The 23,684-nt window shown below is 42.9% G+C and overlaps 1 protein-coding gene across 1 annotated transcript in view; it reads right to left on the reverse strand.

Annotated features, from left to right (window-relative positions):
• The window catches only part of ZCCHC14 (zinc finger CCHC-type containing 14), an 817,209-nt gene that overhangs the window by 697,822 nt on the left and 95,703 nt on the right, over nt 1-23,684 (reverse strand). Inside the window, exon 3 of the mRNA XM_053701177.1 lies at nt 18,734-18,857. Coding sequence (XP_053557152.1) covers nt 18,734-18,857 — 124 coding nt within the window. The remainder of the gene's footprint in view (nt 1-18,733; nt 18,858-23,684) is intronic.

Genomic DNA, 23,684 nt, shown 5'->3' on the forward strand with positions numbered 1-23,684 from the left:
TACCATTAGGCCGATCATTTCCATACACTGAGCCACTGACGGCCGAGATATGGAATGAAGAGCACGGCAGGAAGTTAGAAGCTTTGATATCCTGACCTCTGTCAGAAAAAAATTCATTTCTACTGAATCTATCAGGGTTCCTAGGAAGGAAACTCTTGTGAGAGGAGAGAGAGAACTCTTTTCTATGTTCACTTTCCACCCGTGAGACCTCAGAAAGGCCAGAACAATGTCCGTATGGGACTTGGCGATTTGAAAAGTTGATGCCTGAATCAGAATGTCGTCTAGGTAAGGGGCTACCACTATGCCCCGCGGCCTTAGAGCCGCCAGAAGGGACCCTAGAACCTTCGTAAAGATTCTTGGTGCCGTGGCTAACCCGAAGGGAAGAGCCACAAACTGGTAATGCCTGTTTAGGAAGGCGAACCTGAGGAACTGATGATGATCTCTGTGAATCGGAATGTGGAGATAAGCATCCTTTAAGTCCACGGTAGTCATATATTGACCCTCCTGGATCATAGGGAGGATGGTTCGGATTGTCTCCATCTTGAAGGATGGGACCCTGAGAAATTTGATTAGGATCTTGAGATCCAACATAGGTCTGAAAGTTCCCTCTTTTTTGGGAACTATAAACAGGTTTGAATAAAAACCCAGCCCCTGTTCCTCTCTTGGAACTGGGTGGATCACTCCCATAACCAGTAGGTCTTGAACGCCACGTAAGAATGCCTCTCTTTTTATCTGGTTTACAGATAATTGTGAGAGATGAAATCTCCCCTTTGGAGATGAACCTTTGAATTCCAGAAGATATCCCTGGGAAACAATCTCTAGCGCCCAGGGATCCTGGACGTCTCTTGCCCAAGCCTGGGCGAAGAGAGAAAGTCTGCCCCCTACTAGATCCGGTCCCGGATCGGGGGCTACTCCTTCATGCTGTCTTAGAGGCAGCCGCAGTTTTCTTGGCCTGCTTCCCCTTGTTCCAAGCCTGGTTAGGTCTCCAGACTGGTTTGGACTGGGCGAAATGTCCCTCTTGTTTTGCATTAGAGGAAACTGAGGCTGCGTCACTCTTGAAGTTTCGAAAGGAACGAAAATTATTCTGTTTGGTCCTCTTATTGGACCTATCCTGAGGAAGGGCGTGACCTTTTCCTCCAGTAATATCAGAAATGATCTCCTTCAGACCGGGCCCGAATAGGGTCTGTCCCTTGAAGGGGATGTTAAGAAGCTTAGACTTTGAAGTAACGTCTGCTGACCAGGACTAAAGCCATAGCGCCCTACGCGCCAAAATGGCAAAACCTGAATTCTTAGCCGTTAGTTTGGTTAACTGAAAAACGGCGTCAGAAATAAAGGAATTAGCTAACTCAAGAGCTTTAATCCTGTCTAGAATGTCGTCTAGCGGAGTCTCCACCTGCAGAGTCTCCTCAAGAGACTCGAACCAAAAAGCCGCTGCAGCAGTAACTGGGGCTATGCATGCAAGAGGCTGGAGAATAAAACCTTGATGAATAAAAATTTTCTTAAGGAGACCCTCCAATTTTTTATCCATAGGATCTAGGAAAGCACAACTGTCCTCGACGGGGATAGTTGTACGCTTAGCTAGGGTAGAGACTGCTCCCTACACCTTAGGTACCGTCTGCCACGAGTCCCGTACAGCGGCATCTATGGGAAACATCTTTTTGAAAGCAGGAGGGGGAGAGAACGGCACACCTGGTCTATCCCATTCCTTAGTAATAATTTCCGAAAACCTCTTAGGGACTGGAAAAACATCAGTGTAAACAGGAACTGCAAAGTATTTGTCCATTTTACACAATTTCTCTGGAACCACAATGGGGTCACAATCATCCAGAGTCGCTAAAACCTCCCTAAGCAATAAGTGGAGGTGTTCAAGCTTAAATTTAAACGCTGTCATTTCAGAATCAGACTGAAGCAACGCCTTCCCTGAGTCTGAAATGTCACCCACAGATAGAAGCTCACCTGCCTCGGCTTCTGAGTATTGTGAGGGCATATCGGACACAGGCATTAAAGCGTCAGAAACCTCTGTATTAGTTCTAGCCCCAGAGCTGTCTCGCTTTCCTTGTAACCCTGGCAGTTTGGAAAATACCTCTGTGAGGGTAGCATTCATAACTGCCGCCATGTCCTGTAAGGGAAAAGAATTAGACGCGCTAGATGTACTTGGCGTCACTTGAGCGGGAGTTATAGGTTCTGACACATGGGGAGAGCTAGATGGCATAATCTCCTTTTTTTCAGTCAGAGAATCCCCTGGAGATAAATTTTTAAGCTCCATAATATGGTCTTTATATTTGATAGAAATTTCAGTACATTTGGTACACATTCTAAGAGGGGGTTCCACCATGGCTTCTAAACATATTGAACAAGGAGTTTCCTCTATGTCAGACATGTTTAACAGACTAGTAATGAGACAAGCAAGCTTGGAAAACACTTTAATAAAGGTGAAACAGCAATTATACAAAAACGTTACTTTGCCTTTAAGATAAAAAACATAATTTATGCTTACCTGATAAATTTATTTCTCTTGTAGTGTGTTCAGTCCACGGGTCATCCATTACTTATGGGATATATTCTCCTTCCCAACAGGAAGTTGCAAGAGGATCACCCAAGCAGAGCTGCTATATAGCTCCTCCCCTCACATGTCATATCCAGTCATTCGACCGAAACAAGACGAGAAAGGAGAAACTATAGGGTGCAGTGGTGACTGGAGTTATAATTTAAAATTTAGAACCTGCCTCAAAAAGACAGGGCGGGCCGTGGACTGAACACACTACAAGAGAAATAAATTTATCAGGTAAGCATAAATTATGTTTTCTCTTGTTAAGTGTGTTCAGTCCACGGGTCATCCATTACTTATGGGATACCAATACCAAAGCTAAAGTACAAGGATGATGGGAGGGACAAGGCAGGAACATTAAACAGAAGGAACCACTGCCTGTAGAACCTTTCTCCCAAAAACAGCCTCCGAAGAAGCAAAAGTGTCAAATTTGTAAAATTTGGAAAAAGTATGAAGTGAAGACCAAGTTGCAGCCTTGCAAATCTGTTCAACAGAGGCCTCATTCTTAAAGGCCCAGGTGGAAGCCACAGCTCTAGTGGAATGAGCTGTAATTTTTTCAGGAGGCTGCTGTCCAGCAGTCTCATAGGCTAAGCGTAATATGCTACGAAGCCAAAAAGAGAGAGAGGTAGCCGAAGCCTTTTGACCTCTCCTCTGTCCAGAGTAAACGACAAACAGAGAAGAAGTTTGTCGAAAATCTTTAGTTGCCTGTAAATAGAACTTCAGGGCACGGACCACGTCTAGATTATGCAAAAGACGTTCCTTCTTTGAAGAAGGATTAGGACATAATGATGGAACAACAATCTCTTGATTGATATTCCTGTTAGAAACAACCTTAGGTAAAAACCCAGGTTTAGTACGCAGGACTACCTTGTCTGAATGAAAGATCAGATAAGGAGAATCACAATGTAAGGCAGATAACTCAGAGACTCTTCGAGCCGAGGAAATAGCCATCAAAAACAGAACTTTCCAAGATAAAAGCTTAATATCAATGGAATGAAGGGGTTCAAACGGAACACCCTGAAGAACTTTAAGAACCAAGTTTAAGCTCCACGGAGGAGCAACAGCTTTAAACACAGGCTTAATCCTAGCCAAAGCCTGACAAAAAGCCTGGACGTCTGGATTCTCTGCCAGACGCTTGTGTAAAAGAATAGACAGAGCAGAAATCTGTCCCTTTAGTGAACTAGCGGATAAGCCCTTTTCTAAACCCTCTTGTAGAAAAGACAATATCCTAGGAATCCTAACCTTACTCCATGAGTAACTCTTGGATTCACACCAATATAAATATTTACGCCATATCTTGTGGTAAATTTTTCTGGTAACAGGTTTCCGAGCCTGTATTAATGTATCAATAACCAAATCCGAAAACCCACGCTTTGATAGAATCAAGCGTTCAATTTCCAAGCAGTCAGCCTCAGAGAAATTAGGTTTGGATGGTTGAAAGGACCCTGAATTAGAAGGTCCTGCCTCAGGGGTAGAGACCATGGTGGACAGGACGACATGTCCACTAGGTCTGCATACCAGGTCCTGCGTGGCCACGCAGGCGCTATCAGAATCACCGATGCTCTCTCCTGTTTGATCCTGGCAATCAGTCGAGGCAGCAACGGAAAAGGTGGAAACACATAAGCTATGTTGAAAACCCAAGGGGCTGCTAGTGCATCTACCAGCACCGCTCCCGGGTCCCTGGACCTGGATCCGTAACAAGGAAGCTTGGCGTTCTGGCGAGATGCCATGAGATCCAGATCCGGTTTGCCCCAATGACGAATCAGTTGAGCAAATACCTCCGGGTGAAGTTCCCACTCCCCCGGATGAAAAGTCTGGCGACTTAAATCCGCCTCCCAGTTCTCCACGCCTGGGATGTAGATCGCTGACAGGTGGCAAGAGTGAGACTCTGCCCAGCGAATTATCTTCGAGACTTCCAACATCGCTAGGGAACTCCTGGTTCCCCCTTGATGATTGATGTAAGCCACAGTCGTGATGTTGTCCGACTGAAATCTGATGAACCTCAGTGTTGCTAACTGAGGCCAAGCTAGAAGAGCATTGAATATTGCTCTTAATTCTAGAATGTTTATCGGGAGGAGTTTCTCCTCCTGAGTCCACGATCCCTGAGCCTTCAGGGAGTTCCAGACTGCTCCCCAGCCTAGTAGGCTGGCATCTGTTGTTACAATCGTCCAATCTGGTCTGCGAAAAGTCATTCCTTTGGACAGATGAACCCGTGACAACCACCAGAGAAGAGAATCTCTGGTCTCCTGGTCCAGATTTAGCAAAGGGGACAGATCTGAGTAATCCCCGTTCCATTGACTTAGCATGCATAGTTGCAGCGGTCTGAGATGTAGGCACGCAAATGGCACTATGTCCATTGCCGCGACCATTCAGCCGATTACTTCCATGCACTGAGCTACTGATGGGCTTGGAATGGAGTGAAGGACACGGCAAGCATTGAGAATCTTTGATAACCTGGACTCCGTCAGGTAAATTTTCATCTCTACAGAATCTATAAGAGTCCCTAGAAAAGGGACCCTTGTGAGTGGTAACAGAGAACTCTTTTCCACGTTCACTTTCCACCCATGCGACCTCAGAAATGCTAGAACTATCTCTGTATGAGACTTTGCATTTTGAAAACTTGACGCTTGTATCAGAATGTCGTCTAGGTACGGAGCCACCGCTATGCCTCGTGGTCTTAGTACTGCCAGAAGTGAGCCCAGAACCTTTGTAAAAATTCTCGGGGCCGTAGCTAACCCGAAGGGAAGAGCTACAAACTGGTAATGCCTGTCTAGAAAGGCAAACCTTAGGTACCGATAATGATCTTTGTGAATCGGTATGTGAAGGTAGGCATCCTTTAGGTCCACTGTGGTCATATATTGACCCTCTTGGATCATGGGTAGGATGGTCCGAATGGTTTCCATCTTGAACGATGTAACCCTTAGGAATTTGTTTAAGATTTTTAAGTCTAAGATTGGTCTGAAGGTTCCCTCTTTTTTGGAAACCACAAACAGATTTGAATAAAACCCTTGCCCCTGTTCCGTTCGCGGAACTGGGTGGATCACTCCCATCACTAAGAGGTCTTGTACACATTGTAGAAATGCCTCTTTCTTTACTAGGTTTGTTGATAACCTTGACAGATGAAACCTCCCTTGTGGAGGAGAAGTTTTGAAATCCAGAAGGCATCCCTGAGATATAATCTCCAACGTCCAGGGATCCTGTACATCTCTTGCCCAAGCCTGGGCGAAGAGAGAAAGTCTGCCCCCCACTAGATCCGTCTCCGGAAAGGGGGCCCTGTCTTCATGCTGTCTTAGGGGCGGAAGTAGGCTTTCTGGCCTGCTTGCCCTTGTTCCATGACTGGTTGCCTTTCCAACCCTGTCTGTAACGAGCAGTAGTTCCTTCCTGTTTTGGAGCGGAGGAAGTTGATGCTGCTCCTGCCTTGAAATTACGAAAGGCACGAAAATTAGACTGTTTGGCCTTTGATTTGGCCCTGTCCTGAGGAAGGGTGTGGCCCTTACCTCCAGTAATGTCAGCAATAATTTCCTTCAAGCCGGGCCCGAATAAGGTCTGCCCTTTGAAAGGAATGTTCAGTAGTTTAGACTTAGAAGTTACATCTGCTGACCAGGATTTAAGCCATAGCGCTCTGCGCGCCTGTGTGGCGAATCCGGAATTCTTAGCCGTAAGTTTGGTTAAATGCACTACGGCATCCGAAACAAACGAATTAGCCAGCTTAAGGGTTCTAATCTTGCTCAAAGACTCATCCAATGGTGCTGTGCGAATCGCTTCTTCCAGAGACTCAAACCAGAATGCCGCTGCAGCAGTGACAGGCGCAATGCATGCAAGAGGCTGTAATATAAAACCTTGTTGAACAAACATTTTCTTAAGGTAACCCTCTAATTATTTATCCATTGGATCTGAGAAAGCACAGCTATCCTCCACCGGGATAGTGGTACGCTTGGCTAAAGTAGAAACTGCTCCCTCCACCTTAGGGACCGTCTGCCATAAGTCTTGTGTGGTGGCGTCTATAGGGAACATTTTTCTAAATATCGGAGGAGGGGGAAAAGGCACACCGGGTCTATCCCACTCCTTGCTAATAATCTCTGTAAGCCTCTTTGGTATAGGAAAAACGTCAGTACACACCGGTACCGCATAGTATTTATCCAGCCTACATAATTTCTCTGGGATTGCCACCGTGTCACAATCATTCAGAGCCGCTAACACCTCCCCTAGCAACACGCAGAGGTTCTCAAGCTTAAATTTAAAATTTGAAATTTCTAAATCCGGTCTCCCCGAATCAGAACCGTCACCCACAGAATGAAGCTCTCCGTCCTCATGTTCTGCAAATTGTGACGCAGTATCAGACATGGCTCTCGTTTCATCGGCGCGCTCTGTCCTTAACCCAGAGTTGTCGCGCTTGCATCTTAACTCGGGCATATTGTATAGTACTTCTTTCATAACATTAGCCATATCATGTAAAGTGATTTGTAAGGGCCTTGATGTACTTGGCGCCTCAATCTCAAGCACCTCCCGAGCGGGAGACGAAGGTACTGACACGTGAGGAGAGTTAGACGGCATAACTTTCCCCTCGTTGTCTGGTGATAATTTCTTTATCGGTACAGATTGACTTTTATTCAAAGTAATATCAATACAATTGGTACACATATTTCTATTGGGCTCCTCTGTATCAGACATGTTTAAACAGACTAGCAATGAAGCTAGCAAGCTTGGAAATTACTTTCAATAAGTTTACAAGCAATATAAAAAACGCTGCAGCACTTTTAAAAAAACACAGTTGAATAACAAAGAACTAATTCAGTTATAGTCAACAATTCTTTAAATGTATTAATTAGCAGAGGATTGCACCCATTAGCAAAAGGACGATTAACCCCTCAGTACCCAAAAACGGATATCAAATTAAGATTTAACGCTTTTATCACAGTCAAACACACTGTCACAGGTCTGTTGTGACTGATTACCTCCCTCAAAAACGAATTTTGAAGACCCCTGAGCTCTCTAGAGACGTCCTGGATCAAGGAGGAAGAAGCAGGAAGACTGTGCTAGAATTTTAACTGCGCAACAAGGCGCTAAAAAAGGCCCCTCCCACTCATTTACAACAGTGGGAGACCTGATATAACGGTTTCTATGCAGAAATATACGTTAGCCATGTGGAAAAAAATCATGCCCAAAAGGATTTATCACCAAAGTACCTCACAAAACGAATAACATGCCAGTAAACGTTTTAAAAACAAACTTTTTTTTTTTTTTTTTTAATGTCATGCAAAGTTATCACTAAGCCTGCTACCAGTCGTTTCCACTGCAGATAAGGCTTAAGCATTATTTCAGTATTAACAGTATTTTCTCAGTCAAATTCTAGTCCCTAGAAAATAACTCTACTGTGCATACATTTATCAGCCTGATACCAGTCGCTACTACTGCATTTAAGGCTGTACTTACATCATACGGGTAACAGCAGTGTTTTCTTAGTCAATTCCATTCCCAGAAAATATTGTACTGCACATACCTCATTTGCGGGGGACCCCGCATGCTATTCCCATTTTCTGAAGTTACCCCACTCCTCAGAATGCCGAGAACAGCCAGTGGATCTTAGTTACGCCTGCTAAGATCATAGAAAACGCAGGCAGTTTCTTCTTCCAAATACTGCCTGAGATAGAAAAACAGCACACTTCGGTGCCATTTAAAATAACAAACTTTTGATTGAAGAATAATTAAGTAAAAACTACAACTCCTCTCGCGACCTCCTTCTTTGTTGAGGGTTGCAAGAGAATGACTGGATATGACATGTGAGGGGAGGAGCTATATAGCAGCTCTGCTTGGGTGATCCTCTTGCAACTTCCTGTTGGGAAGGAGAATATATCCCATAAGTAATGGATGACCCGTGGACTGAACACACTTAACAAGAGAAAAACTAACACTTAAACTGCAAAACAGTGTAAAAATATAGTAAAGTCTTTGAAATTTTTACAGTGTGTGTAAGGGACTAAAGCAACATTGCACCCACTTGCAAATGGATGATTAACCTCTTAGGCCCCAAAACGGATTTAAAAACGTTAAAAAATGTTACAAGACAGTTAAGCACACTGCCACAGCTCTGCTGAGGCTCCTACCTGCCCTCAAGTACGATTTTGTGCAGAAATAAACCCCTTATAATGGTCCTCAGGTGCCAGAGGACTCCTCTAGGGAAGCTGGATGTCTCAGTCTGAATTAAAACTGCGCATTTAGAGCGCTAAAATAGGCCCCTCCCACCATGTACTGGATGCCAGAGGGGCCTTAAGAAAATACTCCTAGGAGTATCTGATTAGCCATGTGGAAACTAGGCCCCAAATAAAAAGTTATCTCCCTCAGAGAAAAAACGTCCTATTTTTTAATTCATGTAAACGTTTAACTGTCACTAAGTAATAAGAGTATTACCCTGTTTTGTAAGCATGATCCCAGTCGCTGTTAAATCACTGCATCAGGCCTCACCTCAAATACACAAGGCTCTGTCAGCATTTTCTAGAACTCATTCATCTCTCTAGAAATAAATATACTGAACATACCTCAAAGCAGGTAATCTGCAGACCGTTCCCCCAACTTAAGTTGTCCCATACTCTTCAGTTATGTGTGAGAACAGCAATGGACCTTAGTTACAAACCGCTAAGATCATCAACCTCCAGGCAGAACTCTTCTTCTAATTTCTGCCTGAGAGTAAAACAGTACAACGCCGGTACAGTTTAAAAACAACAAACTTTTGATTGAAGGTAAAACTACACTAAGTCACCACATATCTCTTGATACTGCAAGAGAATGACTGGGGTGGCAGTTAGGGGAGGAGCTATATAGACAGCTCTGCTGTGGGTGTCCTCTTGCAGCTTCCTGTTGGGAAGGAGAATATCCCACAAGTAATGGATGAACCCGTGGACTGGATACACCTTACAAGAGAAAACTGGTGTCTGTCATCACAATAGCCCATGATGGGCAAAGGAAAGAAGTCCCAAGGGTAAAAGATGGACCTTGTACCCACCAAGAGAGATTGTTTGACGGACAGATCCAGAACAATCTGTTGTCCCAATTACAGATAATCCGACCACTGATTGAGGATAGTTAAAGGTTGCAAGTGGAGGCAGGCAAAAGGGACCACTTGCGAAGACGCAACCATAAGACCCACTACCTCCATGCATTGAACTACTGATGGAAAAAAACCCACGTTACAGTGACAGACATGCCTTCTGAAGTTTGAGTCTGCGTGATTCTCTCAAGAATAGACGCATGAGGACTGAATCTATGATGACTCCTAGAAAGGACACACTTGTAGCAGCAGTTAAAGAAATCTTTGGAACATTGATTCTCTAACCGTGGTCTTGGAGGAAAGATAGTGGCCTTTGAGTATTGCCAATAGCTAGAGGCATTGAATGGGTCCAAAAAAACATAATTTATGTAAGAACTTACCTGATAAATTCATTTCTTTCATATTAGCAAGAGTCCATGAGCTAGTGACGTATGGGATATACATTCCTACCAGGAGGGGCAAAGTTTCCCAAACCTTAAAATGCCTATAAATACACCCCTCACCACACCCACAAATCAGTTTAAGGAATAGCCAAGAAGTGGGGTGATAAGAAAAAAGTGCGAAAGCATAAAAAATAAGGAATTGGAATAATTGTGCTTTATACAAAAAAATCATAACCACCACAAAAAAGGGTGGGCCTCATGGACTCTTGCTAATATGAAAGAAATGAATTTATCAGGTAAGTTCTTACATAAATTATGTTTTCTTTCATGTAATTAGCAAGAGTCCATGAGCTAGTGACGTATGGGATAATGACTACCCAAGATGTGGATCTTTCCACGCAAGAGTCACTAGAGAGGGAGGGATAAAATAAAGACAGCCAATTCCTGCTGAAAATAATCCACACCCAAAATAAAGTTTAAATGAAAACATAAGCAGAAGATTCAAACTGAAACAGCTGCCTGAAGTACTTTTCTACCAAAAACTGCTTCAGAAGAAGAAAACACATCAAAATGGTAGAATTTAGTAAAAGTATGCAAAGAAGACCAAGTTGCTGCTTTGCAAATCTGATCAACCGAAGCTTCATTCCTAAACGCCCAGGAAGTAGAAACTGACCTAGTAGAATGAGCTGCAATCCTCTGAGGCGGAGTTTTACCCGACTCAACATAGGCATGATGAATTAAAGATTTCAACCAAGATGCCAAAGAAATGGCAGAAGCTTTCTGGCCTTTTCTAGAACCGGAAAAGATGACAAATAGACTAGAAGTCTTTCGGAAAGTCTTAGTAGCTTCAACATAATATTTCAAAGCTCTAACAACATCCAAAGAATGCAATGATTTCTTCTTAGAATTCTTAGGATTAGGGCATAATGAAGGAACTACAATTTCTCTACTAATGTTGTTGGAATTCACAACCTTAGGTAAAAATTCAAAAGAAGTTCGCAACACTGCCTTATCCTGATGAAAAATCAGAAAAGGAGACTCACAAGAAAGAGCAGACAATTCAGAGACTCTTCTGGCAGAAGAGATGGCCAAAAGGAACAAAACTTTCCAAGAAAGTAATTTAATGTCCAATGAATGCATAGGTTCAATCGGAGGAGCTTGAAGAGCCCCCAGAACCAAATTCAAACTCCAAGGAGGAGAAATTGACTTAATGACAGGTTTTATACGAACCAAGGCTTTTACAAAACAATGAATATCAGGAAGATTAGCAATCTTTCTGTGAAAAAGAACAGAAAGAGCAGAGATTTGACCTTTCAAGGAACTTGCGGACAAACCTTTATCTAAACCATCCTAAAGAAACTGTAAAATTCTCGGAATTCTAAAAGAATGCCAGGAAAAATGATGAGAAAGACACCAAGAAATATAAGTCTTCCAGACTCTATAATATATCTCTCTAGATACAGATTTACGAGCCTGTAACATAGTATTAATCACAGAGTCAGAGAAACCTCTTTGACCAAGAATCAAGCGTTCAATCTCCATACCTTTAAATTTAAGGATTTTAGATCCTGATGGAAAAAAGGACCTTGCGACAGAAGGTCTGGTCTTAACGGAAGAGTCCATGGTTGGCAAGAGGCCATCCGGACAAGATCCGCATACCAAAACCTGTGAGGCCATGCTGGAGCTACCAGCAGAACAAACGAGCATTCCTTCAGAATCTTGGAGATTACTCTTGGAAGAAGAACTAGAGGCGGAAAGATATAGGCAGGATGATACTTCCAAGGAAGTGATAATGCATCCACTGCCTCCGCCTGAGGATCCCGGGATCTGGACAGATACCTGGGAAGTTTCTTGTTTAGATGAGAAGCCATCAGATCTATTTCTGGAAGTTCCCACATTTGAACAATCTAAAGAAATACCTCTGGGTGAAGAGACCATTCGCCCGGATGCAACGTTTGGCGACTGAGATAATCCGCTTCCCAATTGTCTATTCCTGGAATATGAACCGCAGAGATTAGACAGGAGCTGGATTCCGCCCAAACCAGAATTCGAGATACTTCTTTCATAGCCAGAGGACTGTGAGTCCCTCCTTGATGATTGATGTATGCCACAGTTGTGACATTGTCTGTCTGAAAACAAATGAACGATTCTCTCTTCAGAAGAGGCCAAGACTGAAGAGCTTTGAAAATTGCACGGAGTTCCAAAATATTGATCGGTAATCTCACCTCCTGAGATTCCCAAACCCCTTGTGCTGTCAGAGACCCCCACACAGCTCCCCAACCTGTAAGACTTGCATCTGTTGAAATTACAGTCCAGGTCGGAAGAACAAAAGAAGCCCCCTGAACTAAACGATGGTGATCTGTCCACCACGTCAGAGAGTGTCGTACAATCGGTTTTAAAGATATTAATTGAGATATCTTTGTGTAATCCCTGCACCATTGGTTCAGCATACAGAGCTGAAGAGGTCGCATGTGAAAACGAGCAAAGGGGATCGCGTCCGATGCAGCAGTCATAAGACCTAGAATTTCCATGCATAAGGCTACCCAAGGGAATGATTGTGACTGAAGGTTTCGACAAGCTGAAATCAATTTTAGACGTCTCTTGTCTGTCAAAGACAGAGTCATGGACACTGAATCTATCTGGAAACCCAAAAAGGTTACCCTTGTCTGAGGAATCAATGAACTTTTTAGTGAATTGATCCTCCAACCATGATTTTGAAGAAACAACAAAAGTCGATTCGTATGAAATTCTGCTAAATGTGAAGACTGAGCAAGTACCAAGATATCGTCCAAATAAGGAAATACCACAATACCCTGTTCTCTGATTACAGACAGAAGGGCACCGAGAACCTTTGTAAAAATTCTTGGAGCTGTTGCTAGGCCAAACGGCAGAGCCACAAACTGGTAATGCTTGTCTAGGAAAGAGAATCTCAGAAACTGATAGTGAGCTGGATGAATCGGAATATGCAGATATGCATCCTGTAAATCTATTGTAGACATATAATGCCCTTGCTGAACAAAAGGCAGGATAGTCCTTACAGTTACCATTTTGAATGTTGGTATCCTTACATAACGATTCAATATTTTTAGATCCAGAACTGGTCTGAAGGAATTCTCCTTCTTTGGTACAATGAAGAGATTCGAATAAAACCCCAGCCCCTGTTCCAGAACTGGAACTGGCATAATTACTCCAGCCAACTCTAGATCTGAAACACATTTCAGAAATGCTTGAGCTTTCGCTGGGTTTACTGGGACACGGGAAAGAAAGAATCTCTTTGCAGGAGGTCTTATCTTGAAACCAATTCTGTACCCTTCTGAAATAATGTTCTGAATCCAAAGATTGTGAACAGAATTGATCCAAATTTCTTTGAAAAAACGTAATCTGCCCCCTACCAGCTGAGCTGGAATGAGGGCCGCACCTTCATGTGGACTTAGAAGCTGGCTTTGCTTTTCTAGAAGGCTTGGATTTATTCCAGACTGGAGATGGTTTCCAAACTGAAACTGCTCCTGAGGATGAAGGATCAGGCTTTTGTTCTTTGTTGAAACGAAAGGAACGAAAACGATTATTAGCCCTGTTTTTACCCTTAGATTTTTTATCCTGTGGTAAAAAAGTTCCTTTCCCACCAGTAACAGTTGAGATAATAGAATCCAACTGAGAACCAAATAATTTATTACCCTGGAAAGAAAGGGAAAGTAGAGTCGATTTAGAAGACATATCAGCATTCCAAGTTTTAAGCCATAAAGCTCTTCTAGCTAAAATAGCTAGAGACATAAACCTGACATCAACTCTGATAATATCAAAAATGGCATCACAGATAAAATTATTAGCATGTTGAAGAAGAATAATAATGTTATGAGAATCATGATCTGTTACTTGTTGCGCTAAAGTTTCCAACCAAAAAGTTGAAGCTGCAGCAACATCCGCCAAAGATATAGCAGGTCTAAGAAGATTACCTGAACACAAATAAGCTTTTCTTAGAAAGGATTCAATTTTCCTATCTAAAGGATCCTTAAAGGAAGTACCATCTGCCGTAGGAATAGTAGTACGTTTAGCAAGGGTAGAGATAGCCCCATCAACTTTAGGGATTTTGTCCCAAAACTCTAATCTGTCAGACGGCACAGGATATAATTGCTTAAAACGTTTAGAAGGAGTAAATTAATTACCCAATTTATTCCATTCCCTGGAAATTACTTCAGAAATAGCACCAGGAACAGGAAAAACTTCTGGAATAACTACAGGAGATTTAAAGACCTTGTCTAAACGTTTAGATTTAGTATCAAGAGGACCAGAATCCTCAATTTCTAATGCAATTAGGACTTCTTTAAGTAAAGAACGAATAAATTCCATTTTAAATAAATATGAAGATTTATCAGCATCAACCTCTGAAACAGAATCCTCTGAACCAGAAGAATCATTAGAATCAGAATGATGATGTTCATTTAAAAATTCATCTGGATAAAGAGAAGTTTTAAAAGACTTTTTATGTTTACTAGAAGGAGGAATAACAGACATAGCCTTCTTAATAGATTCAGAAACAAAATCTCGTATGTTATCAGGAACACTCTGAACATTAGATGTTGCATTAACAAGTTTGTCATGACATTTAATACAAACAACAGCTGGAGGAACAGCTACCAAAAGTTTACAGCAGATACACTTAGCTTTGGTAGTTTCAGCACCAGGCAGCGATTTTCCTGAAGTATCTTCTGACTCAGATGCAACATGAGACATCTTGCAATATGTAAGAGAAAAAACAACATATAAAGCAAAATTGATCAAATTCCTTAAATGACAGTTTCAGGAATGGGAAAAAATGCCAAAGAACAAGCTTCTAGCAACCAGAAGCAATGAAAAATGAGACTTAAATAATGTGGAGACAAAAGCGACGCCCATATTTTTTTAGCGCCAAATAAGACGCCCACATTATTTGGCGCCTAAATGCTTTTGGCGCCAAAAAATGACGCCACATCCGGAATGCCGACATTTTTGGCGCAAAAGAACGTCAAAAAATGACGCAACTTCCGGCGACACGTATGACGCCGGAAACAGAAAAGATTTTTTTGTGCCAAAAAAGTCTGCGCCAAGAATGACGCAATAAAATGAAGCATTTTCAGCCCCCGCGAGCCTAACAGCCCACAGGGAAAAAGTCAAATTTTTTAAGGTAAGAAAAAATGATTGATTCAAATGCATTATCCCAAATATGAAACTGACTGTCTGAAAATAAGGAATGTTGAACATCCTGAGTCAAGGCAAATAAATGTTTGAATACATATATTTAGAACTTTATAAAAAAAGCGCCCAACCATAGCTTAGAGTGTCACAGAAAATAAGACTTACTTACCCCAGGACACTCGTCTACATGTTGTAGAAAGCCAAACCAGTACTGAAACGAAAATCAGCAGAGGTAATGGTATATATATAAGAGTATATCGTCGATCTGAAAAGGGAGGTAAGAGATGAATCTCTACGACCGATAACAGAGAACCTATGAAATAGACCCCGTAGAAGGAGATCATTGCATTCAAATAGGCAATACTCTCCTCACATCCCTCTGACATTCACTGCACGCTGAGAGGAAAACCGGGCTCCAACCTGTTGCGGAGCGCATATCAACGTAGAATCTAGCACAAACTTACTTCACCACCTCCATAGGAGGCAAAGTTTGTAAAACTGATTTGTGGGTGTGGTGAGGGGTGTATTTATAGGCATTTTAAGGTTTGGGAAACTTTGCCCCTCCTGGTAGGAATGTATATCCCATACGTCACTAGCTCATGGACTCTTGCTAATTACATGACAGAAAGGGGTAATTAAAATCCCCTGAGCTCTGATCACCGCGAACAACGCTCCTAGTACCTTTGTTAAGATGAGAGGAGATGTAGCCAAACCAAATGTAAGGGTGACAAATAGGAAGTGTTTCCCTAGCAAACCTTAGGAACTGATGGTGGTCCTGGGATATGATGATATGATATGGGATATGATGTTTTGGAACCAGGGTTCCTGGACTGACTGGAACCAGGCTTTATGAAAAAGACCAAGTCTGCCCTCTACTATAAGAGATTCTGGTCTGGGGCCGCACCTTCAAACAGATTTGGGGTTGGTGTTGGACTGCTTGTTCTTTGCCCATGAAAAACCAGGCTTCCAGGCTGGCTTGGAGGACTCAGACTCTTTAAAGAGGAGGAGTTCTGATCTCCTGAGGGACGAAAAGAATGAAACCGATTACATGGTCTGTTCTTTCCATTGGATTTCTTGTCCTGAGGGAAAAAAGCTCCTTTCACACCAGAAACAGTTGTAACATTTCAGTCCAAGTCAGAACCAAATAGAATCTTCCCTTGGAAGGAATAAGACATCAGCCTGTTTTTTTAAACTATGTCAGCTGACCATGATTTTAACCATAAGGACCTTCTTGCATATCTGCAGTAGACATGTTCTTGACATCAATCTTGATGACGTCCATTACTGCGTCACATATAAAGGCGTTAGCCATTTTAAGGGCTTTAATGCAATACTGGAGATCATCCGCAGAGGATTTGTCAGAAACCATCTTGGACAGAGAATCATACCAGAGGGCTCCTGCAGCAGCTACACAGGTTATAGAAACTGATGGTTAAAGCAGAAGATCTGTCTGAAGTAAGAGCTTTCTCAGGAATGACTCCATTTTGTGATCCATTGGATCCCTGAAAGAGATGCTATCCTGCATAGGGATGGTAGTGCATTTGGCAAAAGTGGAAATAGCTCCATCAACCTTGGGTATTTTTCCCATAATTCTACGTTCTGCACTGGAACCAGGTACATTCTCTTAAACCTGGAAGAAGGAATACTAGTTGTTTTGTTTTCATTTTGGCTATATAGTCAGAGACCAAATCTGAAACCTGAAATACCTCTGGAAGCTTAGGAAGAGCTTAGAAAACAACATTTAACTGATTTACAGGCTTTTCAGCAGGATTCTCCTCAGAAATACCCTGAGTTCTCAGTCCCTCAAGTAACAAGGTGTGAATATGTTCTTAAATCTGAAGGCATTGTCAAATTCAGGGTCAGGTTCACCAGAAGACACTTCCCCAACTGAACTGGATGATTTTGAGTCCTCAGAGTCAGAGCTCTGAAGAAAGATAGGAATTTGAGGTTGAGGGGGAAAGGGTTTGCGTGTTCAAATCAAGAGAGTAAGGTAAATCCCCAGATTTGGTTTATGCTTAATTGGGTATAGCCACTACAAATTTGGCAATAGCCCTGTGCAAATTATCTTTAAACTTGGGAGTAAAGTCAGTAGAGGCTCCCTGAGTAATATAAACAGGACATAATTCCTTAGAGGAAGTAGAGGTATGTGGCTGATTTGCATGCATAAACTGATGTACGCAACTATTACAAATTTGATTAACCTGGTACACTGGAACAGATTTGCAAAACAGACATAAATATGTACAGGGAGAGGTATATGTAAGACCCTATTCCATAATGTTTCAGTGGGGACAGATTCACTAGGTTCCATAATCTTCAAAAACTCACAGTATAGCAGAGCATGAAAATAACAGTCAAAGAGTGATACAAATAAATGGTAGAGCTAGACAATTTAACCCCTGACACCTGCAAAGTACTAATAAAGCAAGGTAATACCTAGGCCCTGATATAATTTTACTAAGTGTCCCTAAGTGAACCCCCCCCCCCCCCTGGCAGCTCCTGTGTGAGTACTAACACCCTCCAGTGACAGGATCACAGATAGATGCAGGATTCTGGAGTAAAAAACTCTGACAGATGCTCCAAAGGCCTTGTCCTCCCCAACTGCAGGATTGAGGAGGGAAAGACTGCAAAGAGGAGGGGGAGAGGCTACCTCCCGGAATAGTGCCAGTGCCTCAGAGAGGCTTAAAATGATAAAAAAGGTTTTGAAGTAAAGTACACAAAACATGCCTATAAACTGCTACTCAAGCTAACCGGATTTCTTTGCTCTGTGCAATCAGCGTTTTTCTTTAAGGGACATACACCCGTTTTTAAAAATTGCTGAAAAAGGGGTCCCAGAGCTCCCAAAGGATCCAAAAGGGTACCAATTAGAGCTCCCTCTTGAGTGATGTATGGCAGTTAAGGACCTGAGTTGGGCAAAAAAGTGTGTCACCTGGCTAGGGTGTACCTGTGTCAGAGTGCCTTCTAACAGCCTTTGGGCTGTGTGTGTGTGCTGTGGTAAGTGACTAACCGGAAGTACCCTCCACCAGCTTACCAGTCAGCAAACTGCAGCAGTATCCAGTACAGAGTCATCCAGTATGTGTACAAGTACAGCAGAAGATATCTGAGGAAATACCATTATCCCACAGGGGGAGGCTGAGTGACAAGTCCCCACGAAACCTGAGATTAGTAATGTGCACACTTATCTCCTTAGGGATTTCAGCCATAACAGGGTATTTCTATGTCCCTGTATCAATCAGCTTACTGAAAAGCTCCTCTGTCTTCTTTGTGAATAATACGTCCCAAGGATAAAGAGTCTCACATCGGTCTGAGCTTCCAAACATTAATCCATAAACAAGTAGTTGGATAGCTGTACACCTATTTTTAAACTTCTCCTGGGAGACCAAGAACAGAACTGAATAGAGATGGGAGGGAATTTAGGCTTGTGTGGGTTCTAGGCCACCTCCTTGTGGGGGGAATTATATCCCACGTTATGGAGCCCTACTGAATATCACCATTTTAGGAGATAAATATATACAGATACACAAAACATTTTAGACAATAAAAAACAGCAAATTACATAAATGTTTATTGGTAAGGTATACCCACCTTTCGAGTGTTTCCCAGAAGGCCTCTTGGCTAACGATTCTTCTATGGAATGTGAGGATGTGTGTAGTGCATTTGCTAAACTGTTACACACATTATTTATGGGAGAATCAGCTCTTAGTGTAACCTGCAGGAGACAGAAGAACAACATTTTTATTTTCATTTACAGATTAAGACATTTGATTGAAATAACAAAATTTATGCTTACCTGATAAATGTCTTTCTTTCCGGACATGGAGAGTCCACAACGTCATTACAATTACTAGTGGGATATTCAACTCCTGGCCAGCAGGAGGAGGCAAAGAGCACACCAGCAAAGCTGTCAGTGTAACTTCCCTACCCATAATCCCCAGTCATTCAGCCGCAGGAAAACGAAATGTATGCTTACCTGATAAATGTATTTATTTCTTGACACAGTGAGTCCACGGATAATCTAATTACTATTGGGAATATCACTCCTGCCCAGCAGGAGGCGGCAAAGAGCACCACAGCAAAGCTGTTAAATATCATCTCCATTCCCTCCAACCCCAGTCATTCGACTGAAGTAAAAGGAGAGAAAGTAAGCAACAAGGTGCAGAGGTGCCTGAGGTTTATAACATGACAAAAACCTATCTTAAAAAAACAGGGCGGGCCGTGGACTCACTGTATCAAGAAAGAAACACATTTATCAGGTAAGCATACATTTTGTTTTCTTTCTAATGACACAGTGAGTCCACGGATCATCTAATTACTATTGGGAATCAATACCCAAGCTAGAGGACACAGAAGATAAGGGAGGGACAAGACAAAGAACTTAAACAGAAGGCACCACTGCTTGAAGAACCTTTCTCCCAAAAGAAGCCTCAGCCGAGGCAAAAATATAAAATTTATAGAATTTTGAAAAAGTGTGAAGAGAGGACTAAGTTGCAGCCTTGCAAATCTGTTCAACTGAAGCTTCATTTTTGAATGCCCAGGAAGAGAAAACAGCACTCGTAGAATGAGCCGTGACCCTCTCAGGAGGCTGCTGTCCAGCAGTTTCATAGGCCAAGCGAATGATACTCTTCAACCACAAAGAGAAGTTGCCGTAGCTTTCTGACCCTTGCGTTTCCCAGAGAAAACCACAAACAGAGCAGAAGACTGGCGAAAATCCTTAGTTGCCTGTAAACAGAATTTTAACGCACGCACCATGTCTAGGTTGTGCAACAGACTTACCTTATGAGAAGATGGGACATAAAGAAGGAACAACAATCTCCTGATTAATGTTCCTATCCGAAACCACTTTAGGGAGAAACCCTTAGTACGAAAAACTACCTTATCCGAATTAAAAATAAGGTAAAGAGACTCATACTGTAACGCCGAGAGCTCTGAGACTCTACGAGCAGATGAAATAGCAACAAGAAACAACACCTTCCAAGAAAACAATTTAATATCTAAGGAATGCATAGGCTCAAACGGAGCCTGCTAAAGAACTTTAAGAACAATGTTAAGACTCCAGGGAGGAGTAACAGGTTTGAACACAGGCCTGATTCTGACCAAGACCTGAGAGAACGATTGCACGTCTGGTACGTTTTTGCAACAAAATAGACAAGGCAGCAATTTGACCTTTCAAAGAACTTGCCGATAAACCCTTTTTTCAAACCCTCTTGCAGAAAAGACAGAATTCTAGGAATCCGAACTCTACTCCAAGAGTAGCCTCTGGATTCACACCAATACAGATATTTACGCCATATCTTGTAGTAAATCTTCCTGGTAACAGGCTTACGAGCTTGATTCATGGTCTCAATGACCGAATCAGAAAATCCCCGCTTAGATAAGGTTAAGCGTTCAATCTCCAAGCAGTCAGATTCAGAGAAACAAAATTTGGATGAAGGAAGGGCCCTTGAAGTAGAAGATCCTTCCTCGGTGGAAGTCTCCAAGGTGGGAAAGATGAAATCTCCACTAGGTCTGCATACCAAATCCTGCGAGGCCACGCCAGTGCAATGAGGATCACCGACGCCCTCTCCTGTTTGATTCAAGCAATGACCCGAGGAAGGAGAGCAAACGGAGGAAAAAGGTATGCGAGACTGAAATTCCAAGGGACCGCCAGAGCATCTATCAGTAAAGCCTGAGGATACCTCAACCTCGACCCGTACCTCAGGAGCTTGGCATTCTGACAAGATGCCATGAGATCCAGTTCTGGCTGTCCCCATTTGAGAATCAAGCTGGAAAACACTTCTGGATGGAGCTCCCATTCCCCCTGGTGAAAGGTCTGTCTGCTCAGAAAATCCGCATTCCAAATGTCCACTCCTGGAATGTGGATCGTAGATAGACAGCAGTTGTGGGTCTCCCCCCACTGAATAATTTTAGCTACCTCTGTCATGGCCAAGGAACTCCGAGTTCCTCCCTGATGGTTAATGTAAGCCACTGAAGTTATGTTGTCCGACTGGAACCTGATAAACCGGGTCGAAGCTAACTGAGGCCAGGCCAGAAGAGCATTGAAGATTGCCCTCAGCTCCAGAATGTTTATAGGGAGAACAGACTCCTCCCGAGTCCATGTCCCCTGAGCCTTTAGAGAGCCCCAGACTGTTTCCCATCCCAGCACGCTGGCGTCTGTTCTCACAATCACCCAGGTGGGTCTGCGGAAGCAGGTTCTCTTGTCGCCTGATCCAGATGAAATTGCTGAGACAGATCTGCATAATCCCCGTTCCACTGCCTGAGCATGCATAACTGTAGAGGTCTGAGGTGGAAACGGGCAAACGGAATGATGTCCATGGCAGCTACCATCAGACCGATCACCTCCATACATTGCGCCAGACAAAGATTCGAAAATCTTTGATTTTCTGACCTCTGTCAGAAATATTTTCATCAATAGGGAATCTATTATGGTTCCCATGAACACTACCCTTGTAGCTGGAATTAAGGAACTCTTTCCCAAATTCACCTTTCATCCGTGAGAACGCAGGAAGGATAACAACATTTCCGTGTGGGACTTCGCTTGTTGAAAGGATGGTGCCTGAACCTGAATGTAGTCCAGATAAGGCTCCACTGCAATGCCCCGCAACCGGAGCACCGCCAACAGGGATCCCAGGAACTTTGAAAAAACTCTGGGAGCTGTGGCAAGGCCGAAAAGGAAGAGCCACAAACTGGAAGTGCTTGTCTAGAAATGCGAACCTCAGAAACTTGTGATGATCTCTGTGGATGGGAACATGCATGTACGCGTCCTTTAAATCTACTGTCGTCATGAATTGACCCTCTTGACCCAAGGGAAGAATGGAATAGTTTCCATCTTGAAGGACGGTACTCTGAGGAACTTGTTTAGACTTTTGAGATCTAAAATTTGTCTGAAGGATCCCTCTTTTTTGGGAACCACAAACAAATTGGAGTAGAATCCCAGACCCTGCTCCTGCATTGGAACAGGAACTATCACTCCCAGGTTGGAAAGAACGCCTCTCTTTTTATCTGGTCTACAGATAATCTTGAGAGCAGAAACCTGCCCCTGGGAGGAAAGGTCTTGAACTCTAGTTTGTATCCCTGGGGAACGATGTCCATATCCCGAACCTAAGCCTGAGCGAAGAAGGAAAGTCTGCCCCCCAGAAGATCCGGTCCCTTGTTCCAAGACTGGTCCTCCAGGAAGGTTTGGACTGATCTTGCTTGGTAGAGGGAGAGGAAGGCATACCTTTGAAGTTTCGAAAGGAACGAAAAACAAAATTTATGCTTACCTGATAAATTTATTTCTCTTGTGGTGTATCCAGTCCACGGATTCATCCATTACTTGTGGGATATTCTCCTTCCCAACAGGAAGCTGCAAGAGGATCACCCACAGAAGAGCTGTCTATATAGCTCCTCCCCTAACTGCCACCTCCAGTCATTCGACCGAAGACAAGCAAGAGAAAGAAGAAACTATAGGGTGCAGTGGTGACTGTAGTTTAAAAATAAAAAACACCTGCCTTAAAATGACAGGGCGGGCCGTGGACTGGATACACCACAAGAGAAATAAATTTATCAGGTAAGCATAAATTTTGTTTTCTCTTGTAAGGTGTATCCAGTCCACGGATTCATCCATTACTTGTGGGATACCAATAACAAAGCTATAGGACACGGATGAAGGGAGGGACAAGGCAGGCGCTTAAACGGAAGGCCTGTAAGACCTTTCTCCCAAAAACAGTCTCCGAAGAAGCAAAAGTATCAAATTTGTAGAATTTAGAAAAAGTATGAAGCGAAGACCAAGTCGCCGCCTTACAAATCTGTTCAACAGAAGCCTCATTTTTAAAAGCCCATGTGGAAGCCATCGCTCTAGTGGAATGAGCTGTAATCCTTTCAGGAGGCTGCTGGCCAGCAGTCTCATAAGCTAAGCGGATTATACTTCTTAACCAAAAAGAAAGAGAAGTTGCTGAAGCCCTTTGGCCTCTCCTCTGTCCAGAGTAGACAACAAACAATGCAGATGTTTGACGGAAATCCTTAGTAGCTTGTAAATAAAACTTTAAAGCACGAACCACGTCAAGATTGTGTAAAAGACGTTCCTTCTTTGAAGAAGGGTTAGGACACAGTGACGGAACAAAAATCTCCAGATTTATATTCTTATTAGATACCACCTTAGGAAGAAACCCAGGTTTGGTACGCAAAACTACCTTATCTGCATGGAAGATAAGGGGAATCACACTGTAAGGCAGACAACTCTGAAACTCTTCGAGCCGAAGAGATAGCTACCAAAAACAGAACTTTCCAAGATAAAAGCTTGATATCTATGGAATGCAGAGGTTCAAACGGAACCCCTTAAAGAACTTTAAGAACTAAATTTAAACTCCATGGCGGAGCAACGGGTTTAAACACAGGCTTGATTCTAACTAAAGCCTGACAAAACGCCTGAACATCTGGAACATCCGCCAGACGCTTGTGCAAAAGAATAGACAGAGCAGAAATCTGTCCTTTTAGGGAACTAGCTGACAATCCCTTCTCCAATCCTTCTTGGAGAAAAGATAATATCCTAGGAATCCTG

This window comes from Bombina bombina, chromosome 1 (assembly GCF_027579735.1).
Source record: "Bombina bombina isolate aBomBom1 chromosome 1, aBomBom1.pri, whole genome shotgun sequence".
Lineage (NCBI taxonomy): Eukaryota > Metazoa > Chordata > Amphibia > Anura > Bombinatoridae > Bombina > Bombina bombina.